General features: G+C 35.8%; 1 protein-coding gene across 2 annotated transcripts in view; it reads left to right on the forward strand.

Annotated features, from left to right (window-relative positions):
* The first annotated feature begins 12,637 nt into the window (after positions 1-12,637).
* The window catches only part of LOC131428505 (clathrin heavy chain), a 69,430-nt gene continuing 65,664 nt past the window's right edge, over positions 12,638-16,403 (forward strand). For both annotated transcript variants that reach the window (XM_058592492.1, XM_058592493.1), the window contains exon 1: positions 12,638-13,046. In XM_058592492.1, coding sequence (XP_058448475.1) covers positions 13,005-13,046 — 42 coding nt within the window. In that variant the 5' untranslated portion in view covers positions 12,638-13,004. The remainder of the gene's footprint in view (positions 13,047-16,403) is intronic.

Consider the following 16,403-nt stretch of genomic DNA (forward strand, 5'->3'; position numbering starts at 1 on the left):
AATATTTGAATATTCTAGATTGGTTGACTCATGTAGGATCATTAGAATCCCATATTTTCCCATAGTATGTTTCCACTTTGTATTACTTCAACCATATGTTTGAGTTTCTTTAAGTATACTCTCTCTTTTTTCTTCTTCATATGTTTTCCCCCCATTATATATCTTCTTTGACAATGTAACCTATTGCTTTATTGTCCCTCTGATGGATCTTTATTATCATCAGTTTATAATCATCAGTTTCACCTTATTTTTCTTTCTTCGTTTGGTGTCCATTTGTTTTCATTGTGCTCGTTTCATCGCAGAAGTATAATTTTATTTCTTATTGACTTTCGTACTTTTTTTTTAATAACATCTTAAAACATGTGTATATTACCCTCTTAACGGTTTTAATATCCTTCTGCTCGCAATCATGTTTTTTTTCGTGTTCGAATTGATTCATTTCGACTTTCATCTTACATATTTCGCTGATATTTTTCCCTTCTTGGTATATTTTTCATGTTTTTATCTTATCCATTGTTTTCCTTACACTGTGGTTCTAAGTTTTTCGTTGAATTCTTATGTCAACGTATCATTGTATGATGTTTGCTGTTAATTTATGTTATAACTGTATCCTATTTTTCCTTATTTCAATTACTCTCAGGATTTCAGTTTCCCTTATATTTTTAATATTATTCCATTTCATTTAGTTTTCCGATGAAACTCTCAATACAATATGTTTATTTCCGTGTATCACTTTGTATACATTTTGAATCTTTTTATTACTTTTTTATGTTTCTTGGATAATTTCTTAATTATCTCCATATTATGTGATGAAATTCAGTTTCTCAATCCGTATACTTTTTCAATCGGTTATTGTGAACCTTTTCTAGTCTATTCCCATTCTTTATAGTTGTTGTTTGATCACTAGGAAGAGCAACTACTTCATACGGTCCTCTCCAAAGTGATTGCAATTTTTGTCCTGTGCCTGTGGGATTGGCTTTTACTAACACTAAGTCTCCCCACATTGGTTGCCATTCGTTCGAGTTTTTATCATACAACTCCTTACGTTTTTCTTTGGACTTAATTAAATTTTCTCGTGCCTGATGATGCAATCGCTTGAATGATGATCGCATCTCATTTACGTAGTCTTCATAGTACATTCCATCATTGTTGTATTTGTAGACGGAGTTTGGGATGTTCGCCCGTCTTCCGTATAATAATTCAAACGGTGTATAACCCGTTGAGGAATTTACAGTGGTATTATATTCGAAACTGAAGAATGGGAGTAATTGATCCCATGTTTTCGGTTCGTTACCTACGTATTGTCTTAAATAGGTTTTCAGTTCCCTATTCGATCGTTCCACCAAGTTTGCCTGTGGATGATATGTACTTGTAGTAATTTTCTTAATTTTTAAAATTTTACATACGTTTTTCATAAGAGAACTAACAAAGTTGGTTCCATTATCGATTACCAATTCGGCGGGTGTTCCATATTTACATATATAATTATTCACGAAAGTTTGCGCGACCGTGGCACTCTCTTGATTTTCCATCGGTGCTACAATTAGATATCTAGTCAGATCGTCTTGCATCACAAGTCCGTATCTGTTCCCCCATTCTGACTCGGGTAATACCACTATGTCCATATACAATTTCTCGAACGGTTTGGACGATGTCGTGGTAATTCTCATTGGAATTTTGTTCGCTCGCCCGATTTTGTTTTTCTGGCACGAGCTACATTGTTTAACATAATTTTCGATATCCTTCCGCATATTAGTCCAATGGAATAGTGGACTCATTCTTTTCAACATCCGTTTGCTTCCAACATGTCCACCTAGAGGAGCATCGTGGAATTCTTTCAATGTAGTTTCGCGTTCTTTTTCTGGCACCCACATCCTGTCTTTTTCCGATGCATATAGGGTGAAAATTTTATCAAATTTCTCGGCAATAAATCTTAACACATTTGCCTCAGGAGTTTTCTGCATGTTTCGAAAAGAGATAATTTGCATGTTCTTTGCATTTTTCAGGTCTTCAGGGCAGTTAGAGAATGCATCTACTAACCCATCTATTAGAATTCTTGTATCGGTTATTGATCTACTCGAGCCATTTAGAACCAATCCCCATATTTTACGATCTGGAATTGAAAATACTCTTCCATTTAGGTAGTCTTTTAGACCGTGTGGTAAGTGTATCAGCTCGGCTAGTTCTTTATATGCTGATCTACTGTTTACTATCACGAAAGTATCATCAAAATCACTTTCGTTAGTTTTTTGTTTTGAAAATTTCAGCAGATCAAATTTGATGTCATTGTTATTTATGCATATTTCATATTCTTCGAAATGTGAGAGTGCTCCCAAATCTTCCTTTTCGTCCCATCCAAAATCGATGTTTTCTAATCCGTCCATGTGCGGATTCCATTCTGTCTTTTGTTTATTTTTAAATAACGTAAACCTGCCTGATTCGTCTTTCAGTTGTTTTGGGGAAGTTGTGTTATTTTCCGCGTCTTTCCGCTTCGCAAGTTCATTTTTTTCTGCTTGCTGCTGTTGTTGACGCTTTTGCTGTCTAGTGACTATTGAAATAGGGTGTAAGGACTCGGCCTGTTCGGGCAGTCTGGATAAAAAGTCTGCCACAACATTGTCTTTGCCTTGTTTATAGCGAATGTCCATTTCCAACCCTTGAAGTTTCAGACGTAAACGCGTTAGCGTAGGCGAAGTTTCTTTTAAATGTCATATTGAAATTAGCGGTCTATGATCAGTGTATACAATAAATCTCTGATTATAAATGAAATGTTTGAAACGGTTCACTGCCCATACGATGGCTAACAACTCTTTTTCAATCGTATGGTACTTTCTTTCAGCACCTACTAGACCTCTGCTTGCATATGAAATAGGCCTGTCGATCGATTTTTCATTCGAGAGTACTGCTCCAATAGCGTACTCGCTTGCATCTGTCGTGATCACGAACGTATCTTTATAGTTCGGTCTAACTAACAGTGTGTCAGAAGTTAAAAAATTCCGCAATTCCTCAAAAGATTTTTGACACTCTTCTGTCCAAGTAAACTTAACATTCTTTCGCAAGAGATCGTTCAAAGATTTACGTTTCTCTGCCATGTGCGGTATGAATTTTCCATAAAAATTTACTGTTCCTAAAAATGACCGAACACCTTTGACTGTTTTTGGTGCCGCCATCTCTTTAATTGTTTTTATATTGTCCTCCATAGGGCGAATTTCTTCTTTGTCAATTACATGTCCTAGATACTTTATTTCATTTTTCAAAATTTGGCATTTACCTGGCTCGACTTTTAGATTATGTCGACGTAGAGCCTCTAAAACTTTGCGTAAGTTTTCATTGTGTTCTTCGATAGTAACACCGAAAACAATTATGTCATCCAGATAGACGATTGCTTTAACCCCTTCTATCTCATAAAGTACCGTATTCATTAATCGTTGGAACGTTGACGGGCTGTTACGCAGGCCCATAGGCATTCTTGTGAATTCAAAGTGCCCTTTTGGAGTTGAGAACGCTGTCTTGGCTGCATCTTTTGCGTTGATTGGCACTTGGTAAAACCCTGATTTTAAATCCAAGGTAGAAAAATATTTACTGCTTCCAAGATTATCTAGAATCTCGTCGATTAGTGGAATGGGGTATACAAATGGCTTTGTAACTAAATTTAAAGCCCTGAAGTCAACCACGATTCTGTATTTCTTGTTACCAAATTCATCGTCCTTCTTGGGAACACATAGGACTGGTGCATTCCACGGACTTTTGCTAGGCCTTATGATACCTTGTCTACGCATTTCTTCAATTTCTTCATTAATATGCTTCTTTGTAGCTTCCGGAAATCTATATTGCCGTTTGTTGATAGGCACGTTTGACGTGGTCTCAATTTCGTGCACTGCCGCATCAGTGATAGTTAATTTATCCCCCTTCAGATAGAATACCTCGCTATATGATGCCATAAGCTTCTCTATATCCCTAAAATTTTCTTTTTTTAGATGATTCATATTTAGTGATTCTAATACTTTTTCCGTTCGGTCTCGACCAGTTATTTGACCGTATCTTTTATTTTCCGTAAGAATTACGTCTTGATTTGTATCTAAATCAAGGAAACATTTGTCTTCCTCGTCATACTCTCTGTCAATAAAATCCTTTTCTTCTTCATTGTTAATAGTAGTTCCACAACCGGGGAGCATACTATCTGAACGATCGTCGTTTTTGTATAACTCATAATTGCTCTGATACGATGCATTAATGTTATCATTTTTATTCACTTCATATTTATTATGCTTTGCTAAACTGCCTTCCAAGGCTTCAGCATTTACGATAATTACTTCATTTTTACCACTCTTTGCATTAGTTTCTGTATGTTTTTCGGTTGTCCTATTTCTACTTGGAGATTTATCTATTTCGTCTAATATTTTTCCCATATTTAGCTTGCCTAGTCGTATCTCTGTTTGTTTATTCGTGCCCGTTGGCGTTTGTCTGTGTACCCTCTCCTGCGTGGGCTCTTTACCCTGTACTAAATATAATGATCCTCTTGTGCAAGGTCTCACCTTCGTGCTGAACTCTATAGGTTCTTCTTGCATGTATATTATCCCGTTTTTGTTATCCAAACTCGTGACGTATCTATTTATTAATTCCATCCCGAGGATTCCATCGAATCCCAATTCTTCGACTACGTCAAATTTCACTTTTAGGTTTACATCTTGGATTATAAATTCTGCTTCGGTTGTACCTAGACTTACCCGCGGGATGTTTACCACCCCCGTATAACGTATTCGCTCTTGTCCGTTTATCTTAGCAGAGCCTATTTCCTCTGCACATTTTCTACTGATTAGGTTGGAACTGGCCCCCGTATCGATTAGAAATTTCTTTCTTATATATGGGTTAGCTGTGGACCTCAATTCAATCTCATATGCATTGAACCAATTTCTAGTCATTACTTGACTTGTGGTTACTGATAGTATGTTCAGATTAGCGCTGATATCAAGAGATATACGGATATACTTGATATCCGATGATATCATGTGCAATATCACATGATATCCCATACAATTTTATGTCAAGGCGTATCACCATTTTGGCATGATATCCGGGATATCATGTACGATATCATGTCGAGTTGTCAAAAATCGCAACTAGCAACACGGATAATGGCATTGAACGCACTCATTTATGAACGTCACTTCGAGAGTGATAATAAACAATCATTATAATTTCGAATTTTTCAACGAATACTAGCGTTCGGAGACAATTAAATGCAAGACTTCAATTATTGATTGAATTGTAGGAGAGAAAAGCAATATTATTGATCTTACTCCTAATGGAAACATTCAATATGACAACTTGATTGTCAAACGATATCATTTCGATCATATGTGAACACTTCCACGTGATATGCATATCATCTCGGTATATCAAGTGATATAAGCGCTAATGTGAACATGGTATGACTTCCTTTCTTTTCGGATGCGTTTTTGATTTCCTGACCCGAGATTCGTCTTGGCTGCCTCTTGCTGTCTCATTTCTAGCATCATATTCCTGATTTGTCCGACTTGATTTCTCAACTGTGAAATAGATCTTTGAAGTACACATGTATTCTTTTGTAAGTCTTGCTTTTGAATAATATTATGGGGTGCTCGGTCCTCTATCCACTCGAATGACCCCTTGTTTAGTTTTTTCTATAGTTGTTGTAGTTGTTACTGTTACTATCTCGATTGTTTTGGCGTTCCTGACGGTACGAGCGCTCCGCTGTTTCGTAATTGTTCCAATTATTCCGGCCTCCGCTTTGTGTATGGGTATTTTGTGGTTGGTGCCCATACATTCGAGCTCTTGGTCGTTGTTGATTTTCTCTCTCATAATCTCTTCTTGTTAGTTGGTTACACGGTTCTTGTCGGAATGCCTGGTGTGATTCGCCATAATGTCTCTAGTTGGACCCACCGCTTAATGCGTTATATTGCCGAGATGTAGTAGGCTCCTGGTTGTGTCTCATGACCCTTGTCTGATGTGCTGCACCCCTATCTACATGCGGGTTTCTGAATCCTCCTCCTTGCGGGTACTTGTGATTTTGCCTCCTATCGCTGTCCGCTGTAGTATTCGTATTGTTAAAGCTGTTCCTTTCTCTGTGGTTTCTTGTTTGCCTACTGCCGTTCCGTGAGCCAGAGATTTCCATGCATCTCAGTCTCTCTCCTAGGTCTAATAACCGCTCACATTCTACGTGTTGCTCTTCGAGAAAGTCTAGTAATTCTCCCAGAGCCATGTTTCGTTGTCCCTGGGCCGTTCTCCTGAGATCATCGTTTCTCAGGCCTGCTATGCAATGCAACCTCAAATTCTTATCTAAAGCGCTGTTTCCTTGGGCGCCTTCATTATATAGATCTATATGTTCCTTTATTTTCATTACGCGTTTTTTGTATGACTTATAAGATTCTTGCGGGTTTTGTCTTAAAGTCTCCATATATGCTAACACATTTTCGGTTTTAATTACCTCACCGAATTCTCTTACTAAATTCGCTTCTGTCTCCGGCCAAGTTTCGGCTCTGATTTTTAATATGCTGTTTGCCGCTTTTCCCTTAAGTTTCAATAAAACGACATAAATTAGCTCATTGTGCGGCATACCTTCCGGTATTTCATCCGCAAAATGCTCTATATGATATAGGAACGCATTAAGCTCATTAAATGACCCATGAAAATCCGGTATGCACTGGATGGCCTCGGTTTTTGGGAACCGATATGTTCCGTCCGGGAGGCTCATGTTGTTATTTGAATTATTGGTATTGTACGGTTTTGATCCTGGCTTTTGGGACTCTTCGTAATTGTTGTTATTCTCAATAGCTGAATGCACTCTTTGACGCTGTGATATATTATGTTTTGTACTCCCAGCTTCCGATATACTTCTGTGCCGCCCAGTAGGGCGATCTTGTTTGGTTTCTATAACGATTGATTCGCTTAGGATTTTCGATGCTGTCTCATATTTTGTTCGCACGACGTTATAAAGGTCTGTTAGTTTGTTCCATTCACTTACTGAGACCCGAAACTCGTAACCTTCGATCAGTTGTTCGAATTCGGCGAAGGCTTCCTTAAGTGTTTCCTTCTTGGCTAGGATCCCTTGTAATGATCTTGCTCTAGTCTTATTTTTGTATAAATTCTCGTATTCGTGTGCAATATACTCGCCTATTTCTTCTAGTCTTGACATCTGCGAACGTCTTTGTTAGTTTGGCTCAATACCTTTTTTCGTTGTAAACATCTAGAAACATTTCCCTTCGTTTGCGGGTGATCGTTATTGCTCGCCCCGCGTGAGTCATACCATACTCAAAGTCAATGTCGGTTTATTGTTATTATTGTCATATACCGCTTCTTTTCCCCGTGCTATGTTTTTATTTCGGTTGCCCGACTTCTAGCCGCAAATATGGCCGCGGTTGTTTTGGTGTGTTGCCTAGCAACGCATTTTGCTATAGGTTCCGCCCATACGGGTTGGTTCACCACCGTTTTAAATTCATATACTTCGTGGCATGCACTCTTGGTACCTAGCTCGCTGACTTGCTTTATTATGTCAGACGGCTACCTTTGTTTATTCGCAAAATGATGCGTCAGATTGCCGATTCCTTTGCTCATACGCGTTGGTTTCGGATGGTCACCTTGACCTTATAATCATTACACCAGTGCTAACTGTTCAGCTGGTCGTGATATTCGTGTTTTTTTTTCAACAAAGGCAAAAAAAACTTCTTTTGCCTTTATGCTAGTGTGGCCACTTTTTATAAGTATTATCGCGGTGTTGTTTTTTTTTTAACATATGCGCTCGTATTGACCGTGGTCAAAACGTAAACAAATCAACTGTGAGAGTAGTCTATACGTCCGCAGTTTTCAAGGAAACTTGAACAAATTTACTGCTTGCCAAATGACTCAACAACGGCATGTATATAACTGTTCTAGAAACCCGCTGTAGGCATGAGAAAAAGTTCTGATATCGTTTACCAGTTGATGGATTGTTGGTAATGGAGTTAAAAAAATAATATTGGCCCTTGTGAGTGGGAGTTAAACAAATCGGAAAAATTTTCGCGCTAATGCCATCTTAATTTTTAATGATTTAGCGCTCACAATAAGTGGCAACATTACGTAATCAAACCAACAAAAAAAATAAGTAAAATAATGGAGACTCACCATACTAATACAACTTCGCCCAACATCCTCAATTCCGAAATCATCGCTCGTAGTCCTGGCGTGTCCTTGCTGCTATAGCATCCCACCGCTGTCACCACTTGCAATCTTCCGGCCGAGCGGTGGCGGAAGAGGAATAACGAAGAAGGATGTTTCTTTCAGTTCTATACGGAGTAACACTCTCCAATTCGGTTTCTCTTTTATGTCATTGTATTGATTCATCTATTCACAACACTTCATGGTGATCTCGTCGGATATATGTCTTCACATTTACTTGTTTACATTAATAAAAGAAGTTATTCTTCAACACATACTTTTGCTGTCGTATATTATCAACACTACCCTGACACGAGCAATGGTTGTGTCTAACATTTTTTTCTTTTGCATGTGAATATCAAACCTGCACATGAAACTATTAAATCTTCACTCAGTACAGCAATCTTTCACTCAATTCTTTAGGTGCCTTCCGAAATCTATTATATCCCATTATCAACAATATTTCTTACTTGATTTTGATACTCAAGCCTCACCGTGCATACATATTCCTACGGCTACTGTATTACACTCCGAACTGAACTAACCCGAATACTCGAAGCAAAACTACTTAATTTGTCTACGGGTCGACTCCCGAGACTAACGGATACTTTCCGCGCACTCTGAGACTGAACTCACTCTAACTCTTCCCAACTATGGGTTTTTAAGCTCCTAGCATTTTGTTTCGGGTGAAGCCCGAAGATTTTAGTACAAGCCGAGCTTGTGATTCCAAGTAGGAAGTTCATCCGACTTTCTCCCGAAGTTCTACCGAAAGCCGAAACCACTGTCGCTAGGCCAGAGGCAGTGTCCGTAAAAAAATATAACTTTGTTTTTACAACATCGCCGCGCTGACTAATGCCCGGAACTGTCTATGGGTTTATAACAATAGCTTTTGTTTTACAACATTGCTGCGCTGATTAATGCCCGGAACTGTCTATGATTTTATAACAAAATTTCTTAAACATCGTGGCGCTGACTAATACCCGGAACGGTGCACGCTTCAATAACAAATTTTATACTTGAAGGTTGCAGCTACGCTGATATGAGAGTTTCCTTCACAATTTTCCTACTTTTTCTTCAATATTAGCAAATTCGAAGAAAAATTTGCTAAGGGCGCTGCACCACTAAGTAAAATTGATTATCATATTTTGTAGTTTCAAGCAGCAATGTTTTCTATATCAAACCAAATTTTCTTTTGTCACTATTTTAACAAAAAAAATCGTGAGAAATGAAGCATGTTTAAACTAATAAAACTGTTAGTAGATTTTTAAATTTGATTTATGATGATTTTTAACTAGAATATGATTTTTTTGAACGGATTTTTCCCTTCAACATCAATAATGTTTTCTGTTTGATTTAAATCAAAGTTTTGACTAGTCAAATGAAAAAAAAAATGTTTGTTCTGATTCTACTGTTGAAATAAACTAACTATTTATTACATGTCAACCAAAGTTGAGTCTATGTTATCGGCAATGTCTGTATTGATTTAATCCTGTTATACCTCTATATCACGACAAATTTTTTTTTTCAATTTATCTGTGATCTATTTTGTGTTATGATACAACAAAGTTTACTATTTAAATGGACCATATTGAATTTATTTCTTTAGAGCATTTTTTTCCGCGTGAATAAACAGCATTTTTTCTCTCTTGTGCGTGTTTTGAAAATAAATTTGATATACTTTATTCATTTCATAGGGGGTTTTAAACAATCCAAGTGTATGTATTGAGAATTTACAGTATTCCTGAAAATTGCATAACATTGAATAACACATTTTTTTTACAAAATAATTATTTGATACAGATATCTTGACCGGACTAATGAAGAACCAAAATATTGGGTACTAATCAAAATACCCGGGCTTTAATGTGAACATTCTTTTTAAGTATTTGAATAAAAGCATAAATCGAAATAAAATAACATAAAAAATTTCCTTGCAAATTAAAAGAAATCATTTCATTCTTAATACCAAACCAAAATATTTTATTATAACAAACAAAAGTGTTAGTAGAAATAGCTAAATTCAACCTCATTTATTTCAACTAAAAAGTTTGTAAATTTAAACCGCTACAAATAATTAGCTTAAATTAGAATTCGTTCATTACAAAGTAATTTTTCAAATTGAATGTACTGTGAAATTGTTTGACAAGAAATTGATAGAAAAGCACAAGAAAAATATTTGTTATTTACATCAAAATATTAATTGAAACAAACTAATCCACTGAGGAAAATTAATCATCGTGTTTTGTAGTATTAAGTAGCAATATTTGCCATATCAACAGAGATGTCAGGTAAAAATTTCAAATATCTGCAGACAGGGTCTGTAAATCTGAAAAAAAATCTGCAGTCAGAAGTATTTCTCTATAAAGTATGACACGCAAAACTGACTTGGCGAGCAAAAATAAAAAAAAAGGTCCCGGAAATTTCAAAAGTCTGTAAATATAGACGAAAGTCTGTGAGAATTTCAAAAATCTGCAAAAGTCTGCGAGAATTTCAAAAGTCTGTAAAAGTCTGCACAACAAAAAATGTCTGCAGCACTATACCCCAAATCTGCAGATTTACAGACAAATCTGCAGACCTGGCATCTCTGCATATCAACCCAGATTTTCTTTTGTCACTATATATTTCAATAAAATTCCCGCATACGCATGGCTGCCAGATGACTGGCTAAATGCTGCCAGCTGGAAAAATATGGCTGGCAGACATTCTGGTGACCGACTGCCTCACCACTGCCAGATATACAACTCAAACGATACAACCGTATCCACCAGGATTTTTTCACATTAAAATCTTTGACATTTTCAGCGAAAATGAGAAGATGAAAACGCTCGGCTAACTTAGATACAGGCGACTTTGTTTTGCCAAATTGGATTTGACAACCGTCACTGAATCAATTTTGGTAGCCGTCTGGTGGTTATGGCTGCCCAGGTAGCCAAAACGCTATGCGGCTTGTACACGCAGAGAAATTTGTTTTAAATATAACCAAATTTGGGTTTCACGCAACGATTTATTTTGTTAAAATAGTGACAAAAGAAAATCTGGTTTGATATAGAAAATATTGCTGCTTGAAACTACAAAACATGATAATCAATTTTACTCAGTGTGTTAGCTTGTTTCAAACGACATTTTGATAAAAAACAACAAATATTTCACTTGTGCGTTCCTGTCAATTTCTTGACAAACAATTTCACAGTGAATTCAATTTGAAAAATTTGTTATGAATGAACGAACTTTAGAAAAAGTTAGGAATTGTTGCGCTTTGAATTTACAAACTATTTAGTTGAAATAAATTACCTTAAATTTAGCTATTTCAACAAACGCTTTTCTTTGTTGAAATCATACATTTTTGTTTGTTTTTAAAAATAAAATGATTTCTTTCAAACTAATTTACAGGGTTATATTTTATACTACTTTTATTTCGTATTATATTGGTTCAAAAATTTCTAGAAAACTTTATCTTTAATTTAGAATGTTTTTAAGACATTCGATCGTTTCGTCATTCCGTTGCTACACGATCGAATTATTTACATGCCGCAGTAAAGCCATGTTTTTTTTTATAGCATCCGGTGCTCGGTGCTCCATCAGTCCGGCCAAAACAGCGAACCTGCATCAAATATTTTTTGTAAAGAAAATGTGTTATGTAATACGATGCAAAAAATATACTTAATCATCAATACATACACTTGAATTGTTGGAAACCTCCTAGGAAATGAAAGAAGCAAACTTCTTACGCGGGAGACAAAAATGCAGTGGTTTATACGCGCGAGAAAAAACATGTTCTGGTTTATATGAAATAAAACTAACGCGGTTCATTTAAATAGTAAACTTAGTTGTATTATTACACAAATAATATCATAGATAAATAGAACCAAGTATTTTCTTGATATGAAGGTATAGCAGGATTGAGTCAACGAGAACATTGCCGATAACATTAACTCAACTTTGGTTGACATGTGAAAATTTGTTAGTTTATTTCAACAATAAACTCAGCGGGAACAAATATATTTTTGGTTTAGTTGGACCAAAATTTTGATTCAAATCAAACAAAGATCATTGTTTTTGTTGAAGGGAGAAATTGGTTTGTAACAATCATATTCTAGCTTGAAATGAATATAAATCAAATTTTAAAAACTACTAACTGTTTTGTTATTTTAAACATGCTCAATTTCTCTGCGTGTAGCTGTATGAAACCCAAATTTAGCTATTTTCACAATATTTTTCTCTGCGTGTACATGAACATTTTTGCCGGGTTTCATTGTCAGTTACTGAAAAAAAGAAAAACAAAACGCCTTCCCACCTATCGTATTGAGGCCAAACCACAAAGATTTAGCGAGATCTGACAAAATCAAGGAAAATTTGGAAAATCTGGAAAAAGAGAAGAGAAAACTTTTCTTATTAGTTTGAGTGAATGGCGGAACAAGAAAAATCTGGCATTTGTCAGACAAATCTGCAACCTGGCAACGCTGATCGTATTAGTTAAACGTCAAATTTTGTTCATGTGGCAAATAACAAAGACCGCTGATGGTTTTTGTAGTCGGTTGTGCGATCTAAAGATTAATTCATAAAATTTATTGTATAACATAATACTGAAATTGTTGATAGTGGGTATTCGTTAGCGCTCGAATAGATTCGATCGTTTATAGTGTCAACATAATATTCATTGATTTGTCTTCACTGCCAACCGATTCCAATAGTTCCGAAAAAGGTCAGCCATGTTGAAACGGCTAAAGTAAAAGCTTTGAAATTAATTTCTTGTGATACCATCGAAAGTTATTTGAAGATATTTAATTTAATTCGAATACACATCGTTTTGAGGAAGTGAGTTATTGTATAGCAATATGTCGCAGTCGCTGCCAATACGTTTTCAAGAGCATTTACAGGTAATTTTCAATTTAGTTTTAAAGGAAGTGAATCGTTTCAATAAACATACGCCCCTTTTTTTATAATATATCCAAATTACAAATTAATCTATTGTTTAAATCATGCTTAACTGATTTTGATAATTGTAAGATTTAATAGATGCACTTTTTCGTCATTGTTTTAGTTTATTGTATATGAAATAAATGGTTTTGTAATAGAGTGCCTATAACTCTATGGTTATGGGCACTCTAGTGATGAATCACCTTCGGCTGATGACAAGACTGTCATCTAGATAGGAAACGATTATTACTATATACACTAGGATGGAACAAAATATTGATTTCAGCTCCACTAAACTTTTCGTATTCCTTTTGGGTCCCATAAGCACCATGCAAAATTTTAGCTCGATCGGAGAAACTAGGGTAACAGAGGTATTTTGGCCACTTCATATATTTTGGCCCACCTAACAAACTTTATCGATTTTATCGGATTTTATCTATGTTAAGTACCCCATGTTGCATCAATTTGATTACCTATCAATATTAAATTACCTATTGCGGGAGGGTTTTTCAAAGATATCACAACATTTGGTGGATATTTGTACAAAGTGGGCCAAAATAAAATCAATCCTAAAGTGGGCCAAAATACCTCTGTTACCCTATATTTTCGCGCCCGAGGTTTAAAGTTTGGAAATTTAACGAGGAGAAAAAACTTCGAAGACGGTAAAACAATTTGACATTTGTAGAAAAATTTATTGAAAGAAAACTTACAATGGGTTACTTAACATGGATAAAATCCGATAGAATCGATAAAGTTTGTTAGGTGGGCCAAAATATATGAAGTGGCCAAAATACCTCTGTTACCCTACTCCTAGTAATGATAATATCACGCGTTTTTTGAGAACGTCTAATAAGCCACCTGTATACTTCCACTTTCGAAAGAAATTACAAGCGAGCAATCAAAGATAGAGTATTAAATTTAACACCTGCCGTTTACTATTATGACTTACTCTCAGCGATTGCCGAGTCATTCGAAATTACTCTTCAAAGTGAATGTTGATGGATGGTTTATTGGCCGTTCTAAAAAAAGGCGTGATATGATTTTGCTTTCTTTTATTATTATATACAATGTTGCTCGAATATTAAAAATGCAACAAACGCCAATGATCATCGTTCGCTTCCCTTCGCCTTTGTTCGATAATCGCTCTGATATTCGGACTTGCCCGTATATACGGGTGCGAACGAAGCCGACGCTGTTTCGTTGCTCGCACGAAGATCTATTCGTTGCAGTTGTTATGCGCATTGAACATAACCCCGAATTACTTAACGCAAATATGGTTATTTCTTTCGTTCATTTATCGTCGCACGTCACTCACGAAACCAATGAGTTTCTTCCTTCCAAGTTATTCCTAATTCGCATCTGGGATAGGTGCGCCATTGCCGGCACATTTCCAATTGTAATCTGGAAAGTGTTTTTAGAAAAACGTTTTAAAAAAATGCTTCTAACCATCTTCTGTGGTCGTGACGGTTATGGTTTGTATACCACACCGCATCACCTTCCATCAGATTGTCAAAAGGATCAATATCATTATCGATAAGGAATTTTGATGACTATTCATCACTAGGAGGAGGGTGTGGTGACAGTATTTGTTTTTTATAATGTCTTTTGGGATTTAACAAAACTATAAGTGTTTTTGGTGTATATTTAAAAATTCTTTCAGATGAGAAATCTCCCTCGTTTGTCAAACAACTATTTCCATAGTTGAAAAAAAATTTAATTGATCCTCCCAATTCAAATCCTTAGTATCTGGTTCCATGAAGAACTTTTTCAATACCTCTTTCACAGTTCACCGTTCACCTTGACCATTACTAGAAGGATTGTAAGGTGGGCTTTTAAAAAGGTTCTTGCTTTTCCAAAAAAATGACAAAACTAAAAGAATTGAAAGGAGGACCACCGTCAGAAACTAAAATATATCTAGCAAAAATAGCCATTAGTTTTCTTAGGACTTTTCCCGTATCCGTACCGTTTTTCATGTATTCAACCTCAATCCATTTGGAGAATCTATCTACCACCAACAGGAATGTACGATGTTCAAAATGAAAGAAATCTATGTGTATCCTGCTAAAAGGTCTTGTTGTTGGCATCCATTTAAATTCTACTTTTGGTCTTGTGACAATTGCCCTACTCATACAAATATCACAATGCCTTATAAAATTTTCAATATCTGCATTTATACCGAACCAATAAACGGATCGTCTAGCTAACAATTTCATCTTAACAGTTCCCACATGGTTGGAATGTAGTAAATTGAGGATCTTGCTTTGTATGACCTACGGAATTTCAACCCTGTCTTGGTGTAATAAACAGTCATCTATTATTTCTAAATCATGTTGAATAGAATAAACGTCAACAAATCGTTTATCTATCTTTTTTCCAACCATTTTTCATGTATTCCATAATTTTCCCTAGAAATTCATTAGTTTCAGTTACTTTGGTTATTTTTTTTTGAATCTATAGGGAATTTCCTTCCGAAATTTATATTTCTAATCAATTCTTCGTCTAAACATTTGGGAACTTCTTCTCGTAATGGGAATCGCGAGCAGAAATCGGCGTTTCCCATTCTGGAAGATGGTCGGTAATGAATATTGTGATATTCTCGTAGAGCTTAATAAAACACAACTGTTCGGCATGAGATGAAATTATATTCTCCTTTTAATGTCATTCTAATAACCGTCGCCTACCTAGTTATTCCATCTTCACATCTCCTTTTTTTATTATTCATTGTACCGCATTGGTTTCTTGATTACTCGAATTGGTCTTGATTGTTTATTTGAAATTTCCGTAGAAATTTCTTCGGAAGTAGTTGTTTCCGGAGTTGTTTGAGGTTTTTCTCTTTGATCATTCTGATAGTTTAACTTCATAGGTTCTGTAAAATATTTTAATTGAAAATTAATATAAACGAAGCATTATACCTACCTTTTGTTAGATTTATATCATCGGTAGTGATTTTTTTCAAGTGACTCGAATTTCTTTTGAATATCTGCCCGGTTTCATCGTTCCGGATTGTAACGCACGGACCGTTTTTTCCTGTAACCTCCATAACCATTGGATCAAAGTTTGGAGTTAGTTTATTCCGTTGTAGAACATGTTTCATCAATACTTTATCTCCAACTGTTATATCTGAAGGTTTAGCATTACGGCGTATATCTTCATGAAATTTTCCTTTTTCCTTCATGCGACAATCTTGATCTCTATAATCTGAGTATGGCACAGCAGTGCTTATATCTCTTAAAGATGGTATTTTACTTCTTATGTTTCTTCCATAAAGCAGTTCACTTGGTGTTTTACCTGTTGTACTGTGTGGAGTTGAATAGTAC

This window comes from Malaya genurostris, chromosome 2 (genome assembly GCF_030247185.1).
Source record: "Malaya genurostris strain Urasoe2022 chromosome 2, Malgen_1.1, whole genome shotgun sequence".
Classification (NCBI taxonomy): domain Eukaryota; kingdom Metazoa; phylum Arthropoda; class Insecta; order Diptera; family Culicidae; genus Malaya; species Malaya genurostris.